We start from the raw sequence: 22,698 nt of genomic DNA on the forward strand, positions 1-22,698 counted from the left end.
CTCTTTAAGGGCTTCTAGCTGTTTACCTATGTTCTCCTGTATTTCTTTAAGGGAGTTATTTAAGTCCTTCTTAAAGTCCTCTATCATCATAATGAGATGTGATTTTAAATCAGAGTCTTGCTTTTCCAGTGTGTTGGAGTATCCAGGGCTTGCTGTGGTGGGAGAACTGGGTACTGGTGATGCCAAGTAGCCTTGGTTTCTGTTGCTTATGTTCTTGCCCTTGCCTCTCGACATCTGGTTATCTGTAGTGTTAGCTGGTCTTGCTGTCCCTGACTGTGGCTTGTCCCTCCTGCAAGCCTGTGTGTCAGTACTCCTGGGAGACCAGTTCTCTCTGGGAGGAGTTTGGGTATGGAGAGCTGTGGCACAGGGTCACCAATGGGCACAGAGGGAAACCAGAAGAAGCCTGTCCCTGGTGTTCTTGGTTCCTGTGTCCTTATGGCTCTGAGTGGGTCCCTCTTGGGTCAGGTATTTTAGCAGAAGTGGTGATCTCACCTGTGCTCTCAGGTGTGTCAGCACTGGAGACCAGACCCTCTCTGTGGGATTTGGGCATGGAGAGCTGTGGCACATAGTCAGCTCTGGGGTGCAGATGGAAACTGGAAGGCAACTGATCACTTCTTTATGTCTACATGGATTTCATTAATTGCAGCATAGGTCCTCAGCAATTTATTTAATCTTATTACCAGCTCCATTCAAAAGTAAGATGCAGGGCTCATTGAATAAGTCTGTTATTTGCATCCCCAGTTGCCGCAGACCCTTTTTGGTCCCTTGTCTGCGTAGAACGGGTTTCTGGTTACAGGTGGACAAGGAGTCAGCAAATGAATGACAGACAGACGCAACACAGGAGATTGTGTAGAATCTGAATGTAATTTGTCAAGTCGAGCATCAAACTTTTTATACAGAAGAATAACAAGAAACCAGGCAAGATACATCCGCCGAGTTACAGTGACACAAAACATACGGAATGTATACATCAAAAGTAGGCAGGGACCAAGCCGCTGCCACTAAGAAGGGAGCCAGGTATAATGCTAGTCTATTGTTAAGCCCACCACCAGGGGTTCTTAGTAAATGCCTGATTATGCTGTTTCTTTGGGCCTAGTGAAGAAACCTGTCTTGGGGGATTCCCTAACTCTTTCATGGTAAACCCACCTATTCGCTAGGCCATTGTGAATTCCCTTGTCTGGGTAAGACTGGCTATTGTCTCAAGTAAACACTCTGCTGACCAGCCCAGAGCTATTCCAGCTCCATTCTTTGTAATGCCTAATTAGTTTCACCCTCTCTACTAGAAGTAAATTTGAATGTTACTGAATAGATAACATTCTTACTGAATTCCAAGTTTGTCGGCTTCAAGGATTTTCTGGGGTATTGGAACACTGGCAAAGTCTTAGCTATGTCAGAATTCAATCTTTAAAGGCACTTACAATAAAATAATACTAAAAGAGAGCACGTGGATCCATACACCAGACTAACTCGGGGATAGGGTATGAGTATATGGGTTATGAGAACGCCAAGGTTCCAGGAGGTGAGTTTCTATTTCGGCCTATCAAGCAAACATCACTGGAGTGTGCGTAGCACCCAGTCTTCTTTCCAGTGGTAGACCCCAAAGCTTCAGAAATACAAAAAGGAATCAGACAGTATTCCTACAAGGATGTTTAGGAAATAGGAAGCCAGTGTGCTGAACTATGACTCTCACATTGCAAGCTGAAGAGGAAGGGAATCTGGGATTTTTGCATTGAGTGTACTAGAACCACCAGAAATCCTGGTTAGATGAAGACCTGGAGACAGGTGCTCCATTTTTAACTCAAGAGTTAGTGTTCTGAGTTTACAAAGGACTCCTGTCTTTCTACAGTGTCCTACAGTGAAGAAGTAATGGGTGGGAATGTGTCACTGGAAAGACTCAAAGGGAGAGGAGTGTGGCTTTGACTCCTTAGGACTGAGCACACTATGTCATTTGTGCTGACAAATGACCTCATAAGAGTTCCTATCCTTACAGACGAGGAAACTCGGGGATTCTACTCAGTCACTTTATAGCCATGAACATTTGACATGTCAAAATAATTCAAACCCAAAATGCTAACTTATCTTTGACTATTTGCCCATGGGCTGGGTGTACTGGCTAGTTTTGTGTCAACGTGACACAGCTGGAGTTATCACAGAGAAAGGAGCTTCAGTTGAGGAAATGCCTCCATGAGATACAACTATAAGGCATTTTCTCAATTAGTGATCAAGGGGGAAAGGCCCCTTGTGGGTGGGACCATCTCTGGGCTGGTAGTCTTGGGTTCTTTAAGAGAGCAGGCTGAGCAAGCCAGGGGAAGCAAGCCAGTAAAGAACATCCCTCCATGGCCTCTGCATCAGCTCCTGCTTCCTGACTTGCTTGAGTTCCAGTCCTGACTTCCTTGGTGATGACCAGCAGTATGGAAGTGTAAGCCAAATAAACCCTTTCCTCCCCAACTTGCTTCTTGGTCATGATGTTTGGGCAGGAATAGAAACCCTGACTAAGACAGCTGGGGCATGTTCAATTTGTCTAGCTAACCATAGATATAAGCTCTTGATGAAGAACCAGTGTGTGTTTGGAACAAATGCTGTTCAGGAGTTGTTCATGCAGTATTCCATAGGCAACGATTAGCTTTGGAGCCACCAGTACAAGCCCAGTATTAGCTGTAGAACAGACTACTTCTTTCAAATATATCAAGCTTTGCTTCTTGAAGCACTGATGTCGGATTTATTCAGATTCACCTTCTGTCTTTTTAAAAAGCTGATGATTTTATCATTATGAACATCTCATAATATTTATCTTGAAATTTATATTATATGACATCAACACAGCCTCTTAAGTTTTTTTTTGTTGGTTTTTTGTTTTGTTTTGTTTTGTTTTTTACTTTCTTTGTTTGTCTGTACAGTCTGTCTCTTTTCATCTGCTCATTTTCTACCTGAGTCTACAAAATATAAGTCACCAAGACAGGATAAAACTGCAGATTGGTTCCTTTCATATGTAGAGTATCTGCCTTTAACTGGATTGCCAATGCATTAACACATAAGGCAATGATTGATATGACTACATTAAATACTAGACACAATGTTTACTTGTTTACAGCACACTTTCCACTGCTCTCTCTCTCTCTCTCTCTCTCTCTCTCTCTCTCTCTCTCTCTCTCTCTCTCCCTTTTATTATTTTCCTGACTCCCAACTCAAAGATTCTTTAAGTTATATTTTTAACTTCTCTCTTGGATTTTCAAATTATATCTCACTGCATTATTTACAGTGGTTAATCTTTGGTTGCAATCAACATTCCTAACTGTTCTTAGTCTATTAGAGGTAACACTATAGCACATCACATTGTGGAAACACTTTAGCTAAATAAGCTCCTTTATTTCTCCTGTCCTTAAGTTAGAATTTTCTATGTATACAATCCTATGCATTTGTGATACCCATTAGATGACAAGATTGCTTTTTTGTCTTTACTGTCACCTGTAGTCCTTGAAAAAAATGAAAAGAAAAATTCTGGTTTTCTCTCTGCTCAGATTCTAGAAACTCCTGGTGCTTTTCTTACCTGGTCTAAAGCTTCAGTGTCCTGTCTGACATGATTTCCTCTCAACCTAAAGATCTCCCCGTTAAGGTCTGTTGGGCTCCCGTTTTGCTGCCAGTCAGTTCTCTAGTTGTCCTTTACCTTTAAGATGTCTCTTGCTTATTTATTCATTTGCAGTTCCTATTAAGAACTGTAATTATTGGTTGTCCAAGTTGTCCACTGATAGGATCTTCTTCCATTTTATTCTGGCCTCCATTATGGTGAGAGCAGCCATAACTTGAGCTGTCACTCCCCCTCACATGTCATGTCATTTTTCTATAACTATTTCCAAGCTATTTCTAGTGATTTCTTATTTTTCAAACCTTTGTATCTAATTACAGTCTTCTTTATTTTTAATTTTTAAGACATGTGTATAAGTGTTTTGCCTGCACACATTTAAGCATGCCACATGTGTGTGGTAGCCATGAAGGTTAGAAAAGGGTGATGGATGCCTGAAGCTGGAATTCCAGATAGTTGTGGACTGCCCTATGGGTGCTGGGAAGCAAACCGAGGACCTCTGCAAGAGCACCAGTCCTCTCAACCACTGAGCCTTCTTTCCAGTCCCTCAAGATTTGTTTGTTTAACATTTATCCTAGTTGGTATTTGCTGAGCTTTCTATATTTGTATGTTTTTCAGCAAACTTGGAATTTTTTCAAGAGTTATTTTTTTCAAATATATTCACTAATTCATGCTCTCCTCCGTCTCTCCTCAGATTCTAGCTGTATGTGTATTGGCCTTGTGACACTGTCACATCGCTCTCCTCATGCTTTTCCTCAGTCTTCTGACCAGGCAATTTTGTAGCCTGTTCATGCTTTTTAAAAATCCGAGTGATTTTTTTAAATTTCTATTTACACGGTTTTAAATTCCAGGATTCCCACTTATTTAATGAATTGTTTCTCTTCCCTAAGACATCCTGGTTTTAGTTTGTTGGGACATCATCTTCCTTCACATCACTGAGCAGAATTATAATGCTTCTTTTATGACTCGTCCCTGCTGGTTTTGCATTTGGGCCCTTGTAGAACAAATTATTTATTTACTGATTTTCTTTTAATGATGTGACATTTCTGTTGGGTTTCCATTGACAATTATATCCTGGATGTTGTGACAGTGTAGAGGCTCTGGATCCTATTATTATGTTAATTGCTCTTCCCATGCTGTAATAAAATATCTTACAGAAAGCAACTTAAAGGACAAAAGAGATTAATTTGGCTCTCATCTCTGGGGACTCCAATCCATGGTTACTTGATTCTTATTTCTCAGCCATGGTGAAGAAGAACAGAGTTGGTGGGAGCACACAGTAGAGAAAGTTGTTCACCTTAAGGTGTCACGGAAGCAGAAAGGCCCAGAAAGAGGCTCCGGAGACAAGAAAGAGACTTCAAAAGCATACACTAGGAGCTGTCTTCCTCCAAACAAACTCCACTTCTGAGCAAGGGGTTCCGATATGAAGCCATCAGTGGATTAATCCATTGATGAAATTAGCACCATCATGGTAGAATCATCTCTCAAAAAACCAATCATCTAAGGGATCTAACCTTCAGCACACAAGCTTTGGAGTCTACACTACACATCTAAACCATAGCTCTACCCTTCTAAAAATACTGACTGGTTTTAAAATTCAACTCATATGCTTAGCTTCAAACTATAAATATTGTTTTGAATTCAAAAAAATTTAAATGTCCATTGAATTTCTTTCTCCTTAGCTGGACTCCGAGAGTAGATCAGTGTCACACAGAGATTGGAGCGGTTTCCCCACAGTTAAGGATTTTCTCCCTGTCTGACTTCTCTTGAAACCTCTCTCTCATCTTTCAGTGGTTATACAGTTTCCCAGATTTTCACACTCTTGTTCTTCTCTGAAAGTCAGAAGATTTTCTAGGGAAATTTAAGACATTGCATGCTATTCACAAGTCTTCCTACACGCTGAGATCTATTTAAAAGGGGGAAAGGTGAGAAACTTATGTTATATCACACCAAGTGCCAATTGGCTCCCAGAGTCTATGGATGTTACATGTAGAAGACAACACTCGATGACCTCCTATGTCTATGCTAGTAGGCATAGCCTGAGCATAACATACAAAGAGAGTGCATAATCAGGTCCCTCCACCACCATACATTTTAACTATTTCATTCCTTATAATTTTTTTCTTTAGTGTGTTAAACACAAATACAAACCTTAATAATTTAGATAAAGGCCAGTGAAGGTTTGAGGCATATACTTGTCTCAGGGCCTCCTACAGATACATGAAGGAATAAATTTGAGCCTGAAATCGTATCGAAAAAGAAATTTCTAATACAATGTGGGCAGTGGCTTAAGGTACATTACTTTGATAAAGAAATAGGTAGATTTGTTATCAGAATGTCACAGAAACTTAAAGTGCAAAGAATTATAGAAACCATCTAGTCCAAGCTACTCGTGTGTCTGTACACGAGTTAATAATGCATTAATAATTACATAAGCATTTCGAGTACCTATGGATTCTGTACCAGGCATGGCGTGCAGATGATGCCTGCAAACTTGTTTTCAGCTTTGCCCTCTCAGTCTTGTTTGCATTAGTAATTTTCACTTTGCACAATACACTTGATTAATTTTTAAAATTGTCTCAGACGTTGTCCAAGAGATGGCACATTCTTTATCAATGAACTCAACTGAAAAAACATTTTGCAAGACTTCTTTTTGTCTAGCTGAAAAAACAACATAGAACATTGGTATTTGGGAGGATGAGGCAGGAGGATCACAAATTCAAGATAGTTTGGGCTTCCTCACAAGACCTTGTAGTATTCCTTCTACAAAAGGGGGACAGTATAACAAAGAACTCAAGCTGCCATTTAATAAGCCGGAACTGAGTGGTTTGACATATATTTAATACCGTATGCTCAGATCTGGAAAATATCAGACTTTCTCAGAAGCATAGTATAACTTTTCATTCAGATATGGAATCTTTATAAATAAAAATTAAATTAAGATCATAGACTATAGTCATATGGTTCATAATTTGGGGACTTCTAAGTATACCAGGAGCAATGAGATGACAATCACTATCACAGGTATATCTGGTTACTCTTTAGCTAATACTTGTGATCATTTTTAGTAATATATGTAATAAGTATTGGTATATGACGATAAATGTTATCTGAAATAATCTTTAGATTAAAGCAGTGTGACTCTAAGAAGTTACAATATGGTGCAAATATTATTCTGATGGCCAACAAGTTAGGCAATGTGTTAAAATTATATAAGAAAACAGAAATGAGTGATAAATTAAAATACTTTCAGAGCATATATTTTCCAGATCAGTTCTTGTTTTGGTCACATTATTCTATCCTAATAAAGACTTGCACAATTAGTTCTGCTAAGATAATTCTCTCTTTTTAAGTCCTGTTCCATAATTTGAAGTTGGTATGCAACTAAATGCGGTGTAATTTCACTTGCCAATAATGAAACGCACGTTCCCATTAACAACTAACCAGGACTGAACGGAATCTGAAAGTGTGTATCATCTGTCACCATGTGAATGCGTCTATCTTTGGGATAACATAGGGAGTGCAAACCTTTTATTCTAAAAGAATAAAAAGAACAGCTATAACACAGATAATTCCTGATTTAGATAGAGGGATGTGGGCACAGTATTAGTGGCTAGTGATGGATGTGGAGTTTTGTTGTCAGAGAAGGAGAACAGAAGTAATATAAAACTGTCAGTTCCTTGATGGTAAGAAACAGTAGTGGAGGTGGAGAGGCTGGTAAGTGTCTCCCTGTTTCTTTTGAGACTTAAGGAGATTTCAACATTACTACCTTCTAATTCAAAATTTATATTGCAAATATTTTATTTATAACACAAAATGATTGTTCTGTCCAGGAATGAAACATCCAGTGTATTTGGAAAGATTTCTTTTTCTATGTTTGAATAGCTTCCTGATAATATATCTTTCTTAGCGAGAACCACTTGCTGCTCTTGCAGAGGGTCCAAGTTCAGTTCCCAGCATCCGCGAGAAATAGTTCACAGTCACCTGAATATATGTCCCTTTTCAAGGGATCTGATGTTTTCTTCTGGCTTCTCTGGGTACCCACACAATTCGACATATATTCATTCACACAGAGACATAAACATAAATAAAAATAAAACCTAAAAGAAAAAAGGACTTTATATTATGATCTCAGTTATAAAAATCTGGGCGATACAACTCTGTGGTTAGTATTCCATGGTTTTATAGAATAACATTACATTTATTTGTCTCTGCTGCATACCACTACCACCCCCTGCCGCGCCCCTAAACACAAAAACAACTCGATCCGCTTCCCATCTGTCAGTAAATCCCAGTGGCCTTTTTTTTTCCCCCTCGCAACTAAGAGATCAAAGTCTCAACGTGACTATGTAACTCCCAGAAGTCACTGCAGGTCATTCACTCAGCAGGAGTCTCTTCGGTTTGAAAGGAAGGCTGCTCATCCCCGAGCCCAGCAGCTGCCCGGAGAGACTGCATTCACCGCTGAATCCCTGCTCAGACCTTTAAACTTCAGCTGTAGAGAACCGACAAGAAGCACCCTGCTTACTCTGTACATTGCTGCTTTCAGTGACCTAATCCTGGGTTCTCTAAACTATGGGTACCTCTAAACCCGCACAAAATGTCTTGCTGTTATCCACAGGAAGAAACCCTCCAACGGGCGCGCGAGGAAGAAGAGAAGAGGAAAGAGATCACAAGTCACTTTCAAACTACCCTGACAGATATCCAGACTCAGATCGAACAACAGAGTGAGCGCAATATGAAGCTCTGCCAGGAGAACACAGAGCTTGCAGAAAAACTGAAAAGCATCATTGACCAGTACGAGCTCAGAGAGGAGGTGAGAACCACATCAAACAGCTCGCAGAACTCTACCCAGGCCCACAGCTGCCTTCTGAAAGTGAGGGGCTTGGTTAAGAAGAAATTCATGGTCAGCCCTCTCAACCGTTAATTGTTATATTGGATTTCTTTTACTAACCAAAATAAAAATAGACAGTCCTACACAACACCTGGCTGAGCTCACATCACACTGAAGTAAATGCAGGAAACAAAGTGCTGGGCTGTGGGCACAGTCATCCTGCACAGTCCTTGGGTCCTTTAAAAATCCTTCCCATGTAGACAAGAGAGAACTCCACTCTCTTCATTAGGCTCTCCATGTCATCTCAACTAACAAGCTGATAGTAGCATTAGTAATGTAATAATTATAATATAATTTATCTAGTGCCTAACTTGTGTCAAGCAATGCATTAGGTAGTCTACTTTGCACACAGTAAGTCACTTGTTTCAACTTTACTGTGAAGCAGAGAACACTATCTATGTAAGCCACGTTGTGACCAGGTATCTACTAAAAAGCAACCTGATGGAGGAAAGGTAGATTCTGGCTTATAGTTTTGGGGAATTATTCCATCGTGACACAGCAAGTATGGCCAGAGGAGAGGAAGGAATAGGGACAAGTGCAGGTAGACAGTTGGTTAGACTGGTCCACAGACAGAAAACAGAATAAAGGATTCTCATACCCAGCCTACTTTCTCATCTTTATTCAGTCCAGAGTCCCAGACCATGAAGTGGCATCACTCACAGTTAAGGTGGGCCTCCCCACCTCAATTAACCTGATCAAGCTAGCTGATCCCTCACAGGCAAGCCCAGAAGCTAACCTAATGCAGACAGACAGTCCCTCAGAGGCAAGCCTCGAGGTTTCTCCCCAGTGGCTCTGGATCTCACCAAATGATTAACATCAGCCATAGCACTCACTCTCTTTGCTGTGTTTTAAGTAAGAAAGCAGTGGCCTAGAGAGGACATCACTTACAGTCACAAAGATTTTCATTTTCAATATTTTACATTAATGATATAACAAGTGGATGGGTTGGTAATATGCCATGATTTTATCAAGAAAACAATCTTTGAGTCTGCAGCACATGGTCATAGGAGTTAGGTAAATTGGGAAACTCCTCACAGCAAACCATACCACCTAGCTACCATCTTCTCTTGTGAGAAGGTTTGAATCCATCCAGGGTAGAAGTAAGAGTGAAGAAGAAAGGAAAAGCCAATGGGAAAATATCTGCTCTCCTCAGAAATGGAGATCAGAAAAAAAGCTCAGATCAGAATGGCCTAGAATATTAGTTTCACACTCCCAGCACAGATTCTGTTTAAAGCCCAACACAACATTCCATGTGTCCCGTTTCTGATGAGACCTCTTAACCGGTCAGCCATCCTTCAAACAGAGGTAGTCCAGAGGTCAAGGTGTGAGGACAATGAATGATTGCCAGTTCATGGAAGAGGCCGGGCCATGTCGCCTCTACATGTTGGTCAGCTTTTCCTCTCCTGTAAGAACTGCTGACAGAGACTCAGCTTATTGAGAGAAAAGGTAGTCCTGGCTCACAGATCTGAAGGTCTCAGACCATAAGCAAGTGGCTCCATGATTTTGGAACCTATGTCAAAGCAGCACATAAACAGGGTGAGAAAGGTGTGGCTGGGCTGAGATGCTCACTTCCTGGGAACTGGAAATGGGGGTCGGGGTGGGCACTAACTGCCAAAGACCAGAAGGTCTCTTAGCAAGCCCCACCTCTTCAACTTTCTACCACATCCCAATAGTGTCAAGCTGGATGCCAAGTATTTAACATTTGGGCAGCATCAGAGCATTCAGGGTCTGAACCTCAGCCGCACACATCTGGGGGTCATGTGCTGGTGCTCTGATGAAAATTCACTATGATAAATTATAGTCGTCTTATTGTTAACAGTAGTCCTACAGTTATGGAAAGGGCTATAATACCAAGCCAGAGGACGGTGGGGCATTGTCTGAGAGGTTTAGCATAATGAATAGCATCATATTAACTGGCTTCCAAATTGAGAAAAATCATGTTTGTAACCTCTAGGCATTAATGCGGCTGACCTCTGGCATCTCCATTTGAAGCTATCTCTGGAGAATGGAAAGTTGGGGACTCTCATCGATTTATGGCCTTCAGTGAGGCCAGAGTGTCTATTCCTTAGAAACTTAAAACTAGGAAATTTGTATTCATGTGAATTGTTTCCTATTTTTGCATTTCTACGCACTGATCACAGACCTGGCTCTTATGTGCTCTTTTTCCTTAGCATCTGGACAAAATATTCAAACATCGAGAACTGCAGCAGAAGCTGGTGGATGCGAAACTTGAAGAGGCTCAAGAACTGATGCAGGAGGCAGAGGAGCGGCACAGACGGGAGAAGGAATATGTATTTATCCTTTTAGTCAGTGTGCATATGCAATGTATCTCTTCCTCAGAGGCTCGCTAGGAAAGCTGTCTGACAGTGGCAGAAGATCACTTGACTCATCTAAAAGCCCTCGCATCTACGGAGAAGTAAATGGGTTAGCCCAGTAGGAAATACTGGGTCTGTACCATTATTCACACAAAATAGTCATTCAACATACTCAACAAGTGTTTTTCAAGTGCCTATTATCTGCTGAGAGCATTTTAGGTGCTAGATTATAGCTGTGAATGAGACAGAGAAGAGCTACCTCCTACCAGGCAGATTAGAGACTGTGTGGAAAGAGATGCTCAGTAGTGAGCAAACCAGGAAGGTTATTTAGAAAATAGTAAGTTATCAGGCAAACAAGGAGGACCTGAGATGACACTTGATGAGGGACTTACATAGACTGAGTGATCAGGTAGATGTGAAAATATTTAATCTGGGGTTTCTACCCTGCCTTAGCTCATTCAGTTCCCAGATAAAAGACTCAAGACCTTGATGTTTATGACGAGCCTTTAAAGCACTAGAGCTGGGCAGATAGCTGCCCTCTATGCTACTAGCATCTACTTCCCTGTCAATAACCCCGAGTTATGACTTGCCATGTTTTGCCATGTTCACTCTTAACTCCAATTGGTCAGCCCTCATGGCCATATTTTCCTGATTCACCTAACCCATGGTGTCTTCTCCTCTTTCCACCTTCTTCTCCCCTCCTTATCCTCCTCAGACTCCAAACCTGGAAACCGAAATCCCACCTACCTCCCTACCTCCCTTCTGCCCAGCTCTAGGCTGTAGGCATCTTTATTCAACCAACAGTTAAATTAATGGGTAAGGTCACACAGCATCACTTGGTGTGTGAGAGGATTCTCATCACTAAGGCAACCAGGGCCAGTATTTAGCATCACAATGCACACCAACAGACAAATCCTCAGCAGGCGAAGCAAGGGGAGAAATGCTCAAGATGTGGGGGTAAGCAGCCTCCAACTGCAGCTCTGTAGGACTTGGAGAGAAAGTTGAATTTTTTTTCCAAATATAATGGGATAAAGCCGTTTAGAAGAGGAGATAATGCAATTGGCTTCCCAGATGTGAAAGATTAGTGGGCTCTGGATGGGGAAATGGAATAGAAAAAAAGAAGACAGGGGGTTCCCAGAACAACGCGCAGGAGATGTGCTGATGACTTGGGTTAGGGAGATGACAGCTAAGAAGAAGAGACAGAAACAGGGGAACATTCCGTCAAGATTCTGGCATGTGTCAGTTCAAAGAGAATGGCATGCATCTTTCCCTAAGCCTAAGCTCTCTGTGACACTGCATCAATTCAGAGGTGTGAGTCAGCAGGGTGAAGTGTGTACTGGTTGTAAAAGGGAGAGAGAGAGAGAGAGATGGAGAAAGGAAGAGGAGAGGGGTGTTTTCTGTGTGTGTGTGTGAATACATACATACATACATACATACATACCATACATGCATACATATATATTAAGATTGAGAGATCTGTAAGGCAGATAGCTGTTATGCCATTCACTCAAGTGTCACATTGACATTTGACCAGAAGCTTTTTGTTTGGCTGAAATTAGACTAGAATCACTTACTTTGTTACCATAGAAAACTGCAAAATAACCCCACTTTTCAAATTAAGACAGAAAAGAAGTGAATTTGGTCAACAAGTCCTAATGGCTAGTTCTTAAAACCTATTTCCCCTGACTTCTGCTCCCACTGCACCCCATTCCCAGCTTGCAGCAATGACATGTCACTTCTGTATGGATGAGATATCAAGTCCAAACTGGAGGTTTCTCCATGCAAACAGAATAACCAAAGACATCCAACAGGCCAGCTCTCTCAGCTCCAAAAGCAGATACCAGCAGCCCTCTACCACGCCTTCAAATGGCCATCGGGCCTACAGGTCTGGTACTCCACAGTGCAGTGCCTGGGCCTCTCCTGGGACCAATAGTGTAAACGTTACTCCTGTCTCTGGGTTACTGCATAATCATCTGGAAATCAACAACTGGAACCCTTTCTCTTGGCACACTGTAGGCATGGTTTTTACTTAAAAAACAAAACAGAACAAAACAACCTTCTGAGCTCTGACCAGAAGATGCAAACCTAAACCAAAGACAATAGCTGTGCATCAATACTGATTAACAGGCATTCATCCATCTTAAGTTAAAACAGCATGCTCACCATTGGCTCCCAGCTCAGCTGTGTCTAACTGCAGTGGTTACATTCTTTGTGGCAGTGGGAATGAGGTCTGTTGGCACCAGAGGGCAGAGTTCAGAGCAACTCATCAAATTTCTCCATTTCTCAAATGTGCTGCATGGGTCACTATTAGGCAACCCTCTCAAGTATTAGAAAAGCATAGATTTCAACTCATGTTCTATACACCCTAGATATATTGTCCAAAGGGGATCTTCCCTTTAGTGATCCCCCGAGGAAAGTCAAACGCATGTTTGAAGTACTGTGTCAGGAACCAGGGATTAAAAGAAGGAACGTGTATTTCTTAAGGCATCGTGTGCTCTGTAATGGAGAATCACTACGTGCTAATATAATGGACCAGTTGCAGGCAGCCATGCCCAGGTGGGGAAGTCTGGAGATGTCTAGCCTGAGGTTGTTGGTAAAGAGGATTGTTTGGGAAACTTCTAACCAGTGGGACTGGTAAGAGGTTAGATTTTGTGTGATTCATACTTGATTTGAATACTTAAATTTTTTTTATTAAAGCCACTAGTTTCCTTGGGAATCAGACATGTTAATTGTTTTCTTTAACTTTGTCAACTTGTATTTTGCAAAAGTCCCTCCCCTCAAAAAAAAAAATTTAATGGAGAGGGGCATAAGAAGAAAGTTGGTTTATATGTATATGGTAAGCAAAGGGCAATTTAAACACAACTAAACTTTCTTCCTATGCATCCTGTCTTCTCACAGTTGCTGAACCAGGCGGCAGAGTGGAAACTTCAGGCCAAAGTGCTGAAGGAGCAGGAGACGGTGCTGCAGGCTCAGGTGAAGTGAAGAGGCCAAAACATAGAGGGTTGGGGTAGCCTCCTTCTGTTACCAAGGGTCTGGGACCCAAGATTCTCTGCACAAAGCTTCACCACAGGTGACAAGGGATGGGGTCTGAGAAGGAAACAACTTCACACTGATTACATTTAAGAGAATATTGTGTCTATGCAAAAGAAATGATGTGAACCGGCCTGACGTAGCCAAGAGGTCCACAGACAGCCAATGTCTTTAAAGTGGTTGGGAACAGCACGCGATTTCCGGCTTCCCACTTCTCTATCCTATTTCTTCTCTGTCACCTGGTCCACTGCCCAGCTAAGGCGAGAGGAAATGTAAAATTGCTCAGAAGCACCATTTATAACTGTCCATCCTAAACAGTCCTCACATTTTGATACTATCTATAATCTAAAGAAAATGAGAAAAATGGAGACCCAGATATTGATCAAGACTGACAGAGTCAATGATGAACGGCTGGGAATGGTGGGGAAGTCAGGAGTCCTTCTGATTTGGCTTCATGTGTCACTGACTTTGTTTTTATCAGACTACTAGAGTTCACATTTCAGGCTCAAAAATATAGTCCCCTGCCACAACTGGCTGTATGCAAAAGCCAGGCCTATCTATCTTCCCTATTGACATCGGGCTCTGGCCCTCCATGGAAACATTCTCTGTCGTAGGCCACAGAGGGACTCTGGCCCCACTGTTGGGAGGAATGCCCAAGCCCTAAAGGGATGGTGAGTTCACAGAGGAAACTACTAGAAAGCAAGGACATCAGAAGCTGTCCACATCAGGCAGCATTAACACTGTGTTTATGTGCTGATTATAAAATCTTATTTACTGTAAAAAAAAAAAAAGAGGTACATACTTATTGAATGAATAAGTTCAGTAAATACTTTTTAAATACTGTAAAATACATCAAGAATAAACTTAAGCTCCTGATCTCTTGCTCTTGCTCTGTCCTTTTGCTTTTTACCCCCCTCTCTCATTCCCCTCCCCCTCCCTCATGGCCAGCCTCTACTCCTCTTCTCTCTCTCTCTCTCTCTCTCTCTCTCTCTCTCTCTCTCTCTCTCTCTCTCTGCCTTTCTCTGTCTCTACTTCCTCAACTCCCCTTCTCATGCCCTGAATGAACTCTATTCTATACAAAAAAAGAATAAACTTAAAATAAGAAATTATAGCAAGCATACATACAGATGAACTTGTCACAGATTAACCATTCTAAAGCATATTTATGCAATGTGTACAGAGACTGCAATGGAAAATTGTGCTCCCAGATATAATCTCTCCTTTGAGAACATTCAAACAAGTTTTCAAACTAATTAGATAGAGGTCTAAAATGTAATGTTTCTAGATTTTCACAGAGTTCAGAGGTACAAACTCAGGGCCAACTTTTGAGTCAGCTTCAGAAACCATCATATCATGGTGTCAGAAGCAGCAAGCCATGGCCCACAGCAGCTATCCTGTGCACAGTAGGAAAGAGTTGTGATTCTACTGTCTAGGAATAGAGAAAGCCCAGAGAAACAAACCAGAGCTTCTGGGCTGTCTGCTCACTAACAACACAAAGCCCGAGAGAAGCAAAGGGCACTACTTGGCACTAGGCATTATTCACATTGTCTACTTCATTAATCATTTAGCTAAGTGAAGATAATGACGTTGAAAGAGTAGATTAATATTAGATTCTAGCCTAGAGAATGATTTACGCAGCCTCCATTGGAGTCCAGAGTGTGTCTATGTCGCTTTTCCATGTCCATGTGTGTGTAAGTGTACACATTTGCTCATGTGCATTTGGAGGCCAAAAGTATCTTTCTCACTCACCGCCCACTTATTGTTGAGACCTGTTTCCAAATAAATCCGGACTCAGTAACTCAACCAGACTAGCTGACCAGCAAGCCCCACCCAGGATCCTCCTGTTTCCCGTTCATCTGGTGCTTGGATCACAGAAGCACATTGCTATGCCTCACTTTTTGAATATGGGTGCACTGGATCTAAAGTCAGATCCTCATGTTGGCATAGCAAGCATTTTATAGACTGAACCATCTCATAGAACCAAGGATCTTGGAGCTTAAAAGTGAAGAAAATAAAAACGAACAAATGTGATCCAGTTTCTCACCTCTGCCCATTTCAATTCCAGAAGTATTTACAGGGTGCTCCTGCTTCTCTGCTCGCCCCCTGATCCTGGAATGAGTTAGGTATTTCAGGTACTAAGATCAGAGTACCAGCTCTTCACACTGAGAGGTGCGACCCTGTCCAACATTTGAAAACGGAATTTTACTCATATCCTTCCTTTGTTTCTAATTGCCCTTAAAGGGGTAGGAACAGCAGGAAGTTAAGGCCTTGATACTAATTTCTAAGATTAGAGTAAGAAAAATGCCACGGGCAGTCTGCATGTTTTCCTAGAACGGTGGTTCTCAACCTTCTTGATATTGAGAACTTTTAATACAGTTCTTTATGTTGTGATGACCTCCAGCTGTGAAAGTATCTCATTGCTATTTCATACCTGTAATTATGTTAGTGTTATGAATTATAATGTAGATCTCTGATATGTGATTCCCCAAGGGGGTCATGACCAACAGGTTGAGACTGCTGTCCTATGCTGAAGTCACTTTTAAACATAAAACATAGTGACTTGGGAATGTGTTTCTCACTAGGAAAGCAGGGTTTGGCTTTCAGTTCTATAAACTGAGGCAGTAGAGCAGCTGTCATAGACAATCAGTTGAGATACAACTGTCATGACTAACCGATTGCCACAAGATCAGGAAGGATGAGGACAGTGGCAAACATGGTACGTCAGCCGTCTCTGACAGCACAGACACAAAACACTTCTCAGGGTGTAAATTGTTTTAAAAGTATGATCATAGTCGCTAGACTCAGATATCACCTTCTTATCTTTTGATGAAGGGGAGCCCTCCGAAAGGACTTTGGGAACAGGCCTTACCTCCACATCAAGTCCCACAGTCTTATTAAGACAATTTCTAGACACAGTTCCTTCTGCCTCCTATTCCAATCAGGACTTAGTGGTCAGTTGGGACCCAATGTATGAGGACCCACCTGATATGGCTCAGTGAGTATAGGCACTTGCTGCCAAGCTTGGTGATTCCCCGGATCCCATATGGTAGAAAGAACTGACTTACAACTATAGAAAGCTATACTCTGCCCACCACACACCCACATGACATGCATGAACCTCCAAATACAAGCAACTAGAAGCAAAAACAAAAAGTGAGCATTTAGACCCATTTCAAGGTGATAGATGACAGCAGTTTACAGATGGTTTACTTTTAACCATTGAGTGGTTTGTTTCCATTTCTGTCCCTGGCAGGAAAACTACTGTGCATGACTTCTGGATAGTCTTTCTATGTTTTCTGCAGTCCCAAAATGAAAGAGGGACTAGCCCCTGTCAAATCAAACATGCACTGAGTCAGAATGCTAATCAGAGGCCAACTCTATAGTATAAATACACACTAATAAAATGAGAAGTACAGAATTTCAGTTAGAGTAAGATAACGTGGACAATGGTTACCTAAGTAAGGGATAAACCATACAAATTGTACTGTCTATGTCTAACAGGAAGAAAAAAAGGAGTTTTAAAACCCGACCACTTGAGGGAGGGAGGACCTGGGAAGCTGTTTGTTGCATGTGGAGTTGTTTAATGAGCACAGCATTTCTATTTTGCAACATAAAAGCATTCTAGAGATTGTACACTAATGTAGGTATAGTAGTACTGATCTGTATACTTCAAATGGGAGGGGAGGTTAATTTTATGTGTATTTTAACATATCTTACTTTTAAACATAGCAAAACAAAAAATGGTCAATGGGAATAATCTAGTAAAAATAAAGGAGATGATAAAACAATACCCAATTCTTGGCACAAGTATGCCAACCTGAGTTTGAGAGAGAGAGAGGGAGAGAGAGAGAGAGAACATGATACATATATTTAAAATATTTGTTTTACTACTGTCTCTAAGTGCATTGGTTTGGACACATGAATAATAAATTCAGAGTTAATAATAATGCTGGACTAGTGTCACATGGAGGAAAGAAATCAAAGCAATTCCCCTTGCTATTCTGAACCAAGACTGAGGCCAGATTGGACGGTTTGGTTGGGATGCTAAGCCTTTAGGCTCTGAACTATCACCCCAGCCCAATAAGCTCAGATTTGAATTCTCCACTGCACTCGCCCAATGTGTCCTGTCATGGTTTGTCTGTTGTGAGCCTGAATAGGAAGACAGTCTTACTAATCTGCCAGGGTGTCTGTGTCTGTCTCTAATAAAGAGCTTGACATTGTCTTTATCGAACCGCACAGAAAGCCTTCCATGGGGAGAAGGAATAGAGGACTTTAAGGAAATCTTTAGCAGAGTTTTACAAGGGATTAAGTCACTGACTCCAACTGACCCCAACAGAGTCAGATGACAAACTAGCAAACACTATCAAGCACTATCTGAATTCCTCTTTCAACATTTATGGGAGATATTTATAAGATTGCCTTTGAGCTCTATTTGCTGTTTTCAGCAAATGTGTGTCATAATACGTGTACAAACACACGTGCATTACTTTTGGGTCAGAGGCATAATTTAAGATTACAGCTATTCATTAGCTTAGGTTGTAAACATTGATTACAGAGAAAATCCAAGGCAAGTAAGGTTCTGACTTAGTAATCAGTACTAATTATCTCATAATCAAGTGGTCATTGCGTTTCTCTCCCCATTAGGTGTTCAAGTCCCTCAAAAGCAGGACCCACGTATTAAAGAAATATCTTTATATAAGTGGTGTACACATATATGTTCAGTGACCAATAAATAATTATTAAAAAGTATGATATAATAAAGGTGTAATTGTATGTTTTATAATTTTATTTTCCTTTAAAAACATTTTAGGCAACACTAAGTGGACCCAAGAGGTTCTTAAGAAAAGACAGAGCAGAGGAAGTTTAAAGAGAAAAGCTGTGGAAAGAAATAAGAGAGAAACTGGAGGAGAGGGAATGGCAGTGGATTTGATCAGAACACATTAGATACATGTATGAGATTCCTAGAGGCGGGGGAGGAGAAGGAAGAAAAGAAACAGGAAACATGTTGGGGTACAAACATGGTTGGATGAGCATAGTGTATGCCTTAAAAGCCTGAGGGCCTGAGAACCTCAGTTTGAATTCCTAGCACCCAGGTAAAAGACAGGTGTCGTGCGTGACACATGCCTTTAACTGTAGCACAAAGGGCCAGAAAGAGACAGGCAGATTCCTGGAGTTTACTGGCCAGCCACTGCAGCTGGAACGTCAAGTTTTATGTTCACCGAGAGACCTTCTTTCGAATGGTAAGGTGGAGAGCTATAGAAGACAGACAGACAGACAGACATAATTTCTTTAAATGAAGAATTTTAATCATGCTCACCAACCTAGGCTGACCTGGTAGTATATAAAATAGCTAAACATGTGAGTAATCCTGTACTAACAATATCTTTAATTCATTTTCCTTCTCAAATAATGAACAGTGACTTGGGTTTTGTTTTGTTTTTTCTGGAAGCAATCTGAAAGCAGCCCCAAAATAGATGTACTTTCTCCTCTGTTTACAGCTCACTCTCTACTCAGGAAGGTTTGAGGAGTTCCAGAGTACACTGACAAAAAGCAATGAAGTGTTTGCCACTTTCAAGCAGGAAATGGATAAGGTGAGTATTTCCTATCCATGAATACTGACCGTTTTTGTTTTGACAAGCAAGCCTTTGCATGCATTTTTCTCTGGCTAAGATACTCCAGTGCATTTCATAATGCAGGAATGAGACCTTCAGTGGAATTTTGTCTTTTTTTAAAAGTTTCCAGTAAATAGATCTGATCAATGGCCTCAAAATACTAGGATACATTTTCACTAAGACGAACAATATCTTTTTCTTGATAGCTAGCCTAATTTTTCTCTGGTTTAAAAAAAAACATTTAAACCAAAAAATATAACATTAGAGTTGATAGACTCCTTCTCATGCAATACAATTGATGGAGCCCTGCATACGAAGACAGAAGAGTAAGCTCAAATTCTGCGTTTGTAACTATCCACCAAGGACTCCTGGGTCATTTATGTACCTCTCTCAGGTTTTATTTTTCTTATCTATAAACTGATCATTTTCTCATAACTCACAAAACTCTGAAGTTCAAATAAATTAACGCATTAAAAGTTTTGCTGGTCTTTCATAAATAAAAGGTACAAATAATATCAACAGACATAACGTTAACATTTTATTCAGTCCAGTATCTTCCTAGTAGAAAATCAGCATCAACATTCTGCCTCTATGGCAGAGGGTAAGAGGACTTACCCCAGCGGCCCTGAGGACCTGAGCTGAGATCCCTGGAGCCCTGTGAAAGGCTGCATGAGGATGGGGCACATCTGTGCTCTTAGAACTCCTCTGGCGACATGGGAAGAAGTGGTAGAATAGTCTGGGAGCTCCTGGGCCAGTGGCCTAGCATAGGAAGCCCACTGATGGGCTGAAAGGGACCCTGCCTCAAAACAAGGTAGACAAAGACTCCTAAATGTTGTCTTCTGACTTCCATAAGTACAGCACAGCATAGACATGTCCACGTGCACATCTATGCACGTGCACGTGCGTGCACACGCGCACGCACACACACACACACACACACACATGCATATTGTGTTTCTGAACAGGCACTGGCATTAATTATAAGTGTAAGAAGCATCTTTCAAATTATATTTTAGTGAGACAATGTAACTTTTACACTAATATTTGTTAAGTTCGTTTTCTTGGTTCTGAATTGTTATTTTTTGAATTTTATCTCAAAATTGAGACTGGGATATTAAGTCAAGTGTTCTTCATCTGAAATTTGTTTACAGATGCTGGTGAGCCCAAGAATTCCATTGTTGATAAACAACAACAATAAACTGGGATGCATGTTTGTGTAATTCTGAATATAGTCCTATATCTTGTATAAAATTATTAACATTAACCTCTTAAACTTTACAAAGCTACATGTTATTTAAACAAACAAACAAACAAATCTATTCAAGGCCCCGCCCATCTAACTCCTTTTAGAGCAAGAAATGAAAGTCTGGGCTCAGCCTCTGGCCTTGGTGTGCACCTCAGAGAGCTTTGCTCAAGAAACAAGCACATAGGCAGACATGGAGGAGGCCCAGGCCTTTAATCCTGGCACTCAGGAAGCAGAGGCAAGCAGACCTCTGTGGGTTCCAGGACAGCCTGGTCCACATAGCAAGCTCCGGCTGGCCAGGGCTACAGAACGAAACTTTGCCTCAAAATACCTGAAATAAAAAATAAAAAAGAAGCAAGTACCTAGGTGTGGCTCATGAAAGGACATAATAGCTGACTAAGAGTCTTACCCTTCAATTTACACAATAAGAGAAGAGATTCTACAATAAATAATATCCATTAATCTTCTACTCAAAACAGAGTATGAATGTAACCCACATTCGTGCGAGGGCCTGGTGACTAAGAGGCACTATTTTGGTAGAAAATGAGATATCTCTAGCCTGACTCTTTGGTAAATCAACTTAGATATTAACACGTGTTCTTGACCCTCAGTTTTATGATTTATAAAATAGGGATGAAAACGGAGCTTTTCTCGCGGGGCTGTTTCAGAGATGACATGAATGTATAACCATCACCTTCCGTGAGCTCACCCTCACCCTACAAACATGAGCAAAGAAAAGGTGCCAAGCCGCTTTCGTGTGCACACAAATTATCTGCAGCTTAATTCCCAAAAGCAATGTCAGCTCTCTCACGATGATATCCTTCTATTTGATAAAGTAAATTACCTAAATTGCAAGCTTATTTACGAGTCTCAGTAAGGATTCGTTTTTATTATTTTAAATGAAAGAAAAGTCAAGAACAACACAATGTGCTCCTATGTAGCTCCTTCTCCCTGACTTGGCTCCGGTGCAAACAAGTTCGTTCGTCACCAATCCAGAGGACTCGGGAAGAAATCGTTCCTCTTCCTCAGTCTTCGTTGTTGACATTGAACATTTGTTTGCTTCAGCAGCTGGTAACAAGAGATTGCCCTTGGTGTCACGTGTGGAGCTAATTGCTTCCTTAGTGCCTCAGGATTATCACTAAAACACTCTAATTTCTGTAGACAACTAAGAAAATGAAGAAGCTGGAGAAGGACACCGCCACGTGGAAAGCCCGATTTGAGAATTGTAACAAAGCCCTGTTGGACATGATCGAAGAGGTGAGGACGCTCTTCCTTCCCCAACCCTGTCAAAAGTAATCATCAGAACCTAATAGTACAAGTGATTACGTTTGGAAAATAGGCTGAATTTCAAGGGAGACGTAACAGATTAAAATATAAGATCAGGAATAAGATCAAGAGTCACTGAGAAATCTAAGGAGGAGTCAGAGATCTTTGTAAACCTTAGTCACAGAATTGTTAGGTAGAAAACTGACCCCAGAATGGCACTATGCCTGCTGGCCTAGAAAGGTTTTGATGAAGGTCTTACTTGATCTTGAACTTCTACTGTTTGGCACCCAGCAAGTGCACTTAATGCATTGGTTTCACTGTGCTGATAGAAGATGCCAGCACATTTAGGGTATTTTACAGACAGATATGAAGAAATCTTTTTAAAACCTCCTCCAACAGGTATTTGGTAGCTGATGTTCTGCCAGGGCCTACAGGCTTTACAACTCTAAAGGCAAAGGTTTATGAGGTCCAATTTGAGTGGCAGGACCTACAAGTGAAGATCCCTTCATGGTAACAAGTAAAGAGGGTCTTACAGATCCAGGGTAGCCAGGGTGGGAATCAGTAGTGAGATGATTAGGAGCAGTTCTCTGCTCACTCTCACACCACTGTTACCAGAGAAAAGGAGAACTGAACGGTTTAAGCAGCCAACATCATGAACTGGTATGTGGTGCGTTTCTGTGGTTATAATTACCACTTTAGAGATTCATTCCAAGTTGCAACCAGTTCCCAAGATGTATGTATGACTCATCAACACTCATCAG

At 41.1% G+C, this 22,698-nt stretch overlaps 1 protein-coding gene and 1 long non-coding RNA gene across 9 annotated transcripts in view; one reads left to right on the forward strand and one right to left on the reverse strand.

Moving 5' to 3' along the window:
* The window catches only part of Gm20655, a 52,323-nt gene extending 36,315 nt beyond the window's left edge, over positions 1-16,008 (reverse strand). For all 8 annotated transcript variants that reach the window (XR_871470.3, XR_001779721.2, XR_380133.3 and 5 more), the window contains exon 1: positions 15,861-16,008. This is a non-coding gene — a long non-coding RNA (predicted gene 20655). The remainder of the gene's footprint in view (positions 1-15,860) is intronic.
* Positions 1-22,698, forward strand: part of Txlnb (taxilin beta) — a 49,445-nt gene that overhangs the window by 23,375 nt on the left and 3,372 nt on the right. The window contains exons 5-9 of the mRNA NM_138628.3: positions 8,199-8,393; positions 10,643-10,762; positions 13,685-13,759; positions 19,315-19,407; positions 21,833-21,928. Of these exons, the coding sequence (NP_619534.2) occupies positions 8,199-8,393; positions 10,643-10,762; positions 13,685-13,759; positions 19,315-19,407; positions 21,833-21,928 (579 nt within the window). The remainder of the gene's footprint in view (positions 1-8,198; positions 8,394-10,642; positions 10,763-13,684; positions 13,760-19,314; positions 19,408-21,832; positions 21,929-22,698) is intronic.

Source organism: Mus musculus, chromosome 10 (assembly GCF_000001635.26).
Source record: "Mus musculus strain C57BL/6J chromosome 10, GRCm38.p6 C57BL/6J".
Classification (NCBI taxonomy): Eukaryota; Metazoa; Chordata; class Mammalia; order Rodentia; family Muridae; genus Mus; species Mus musculus.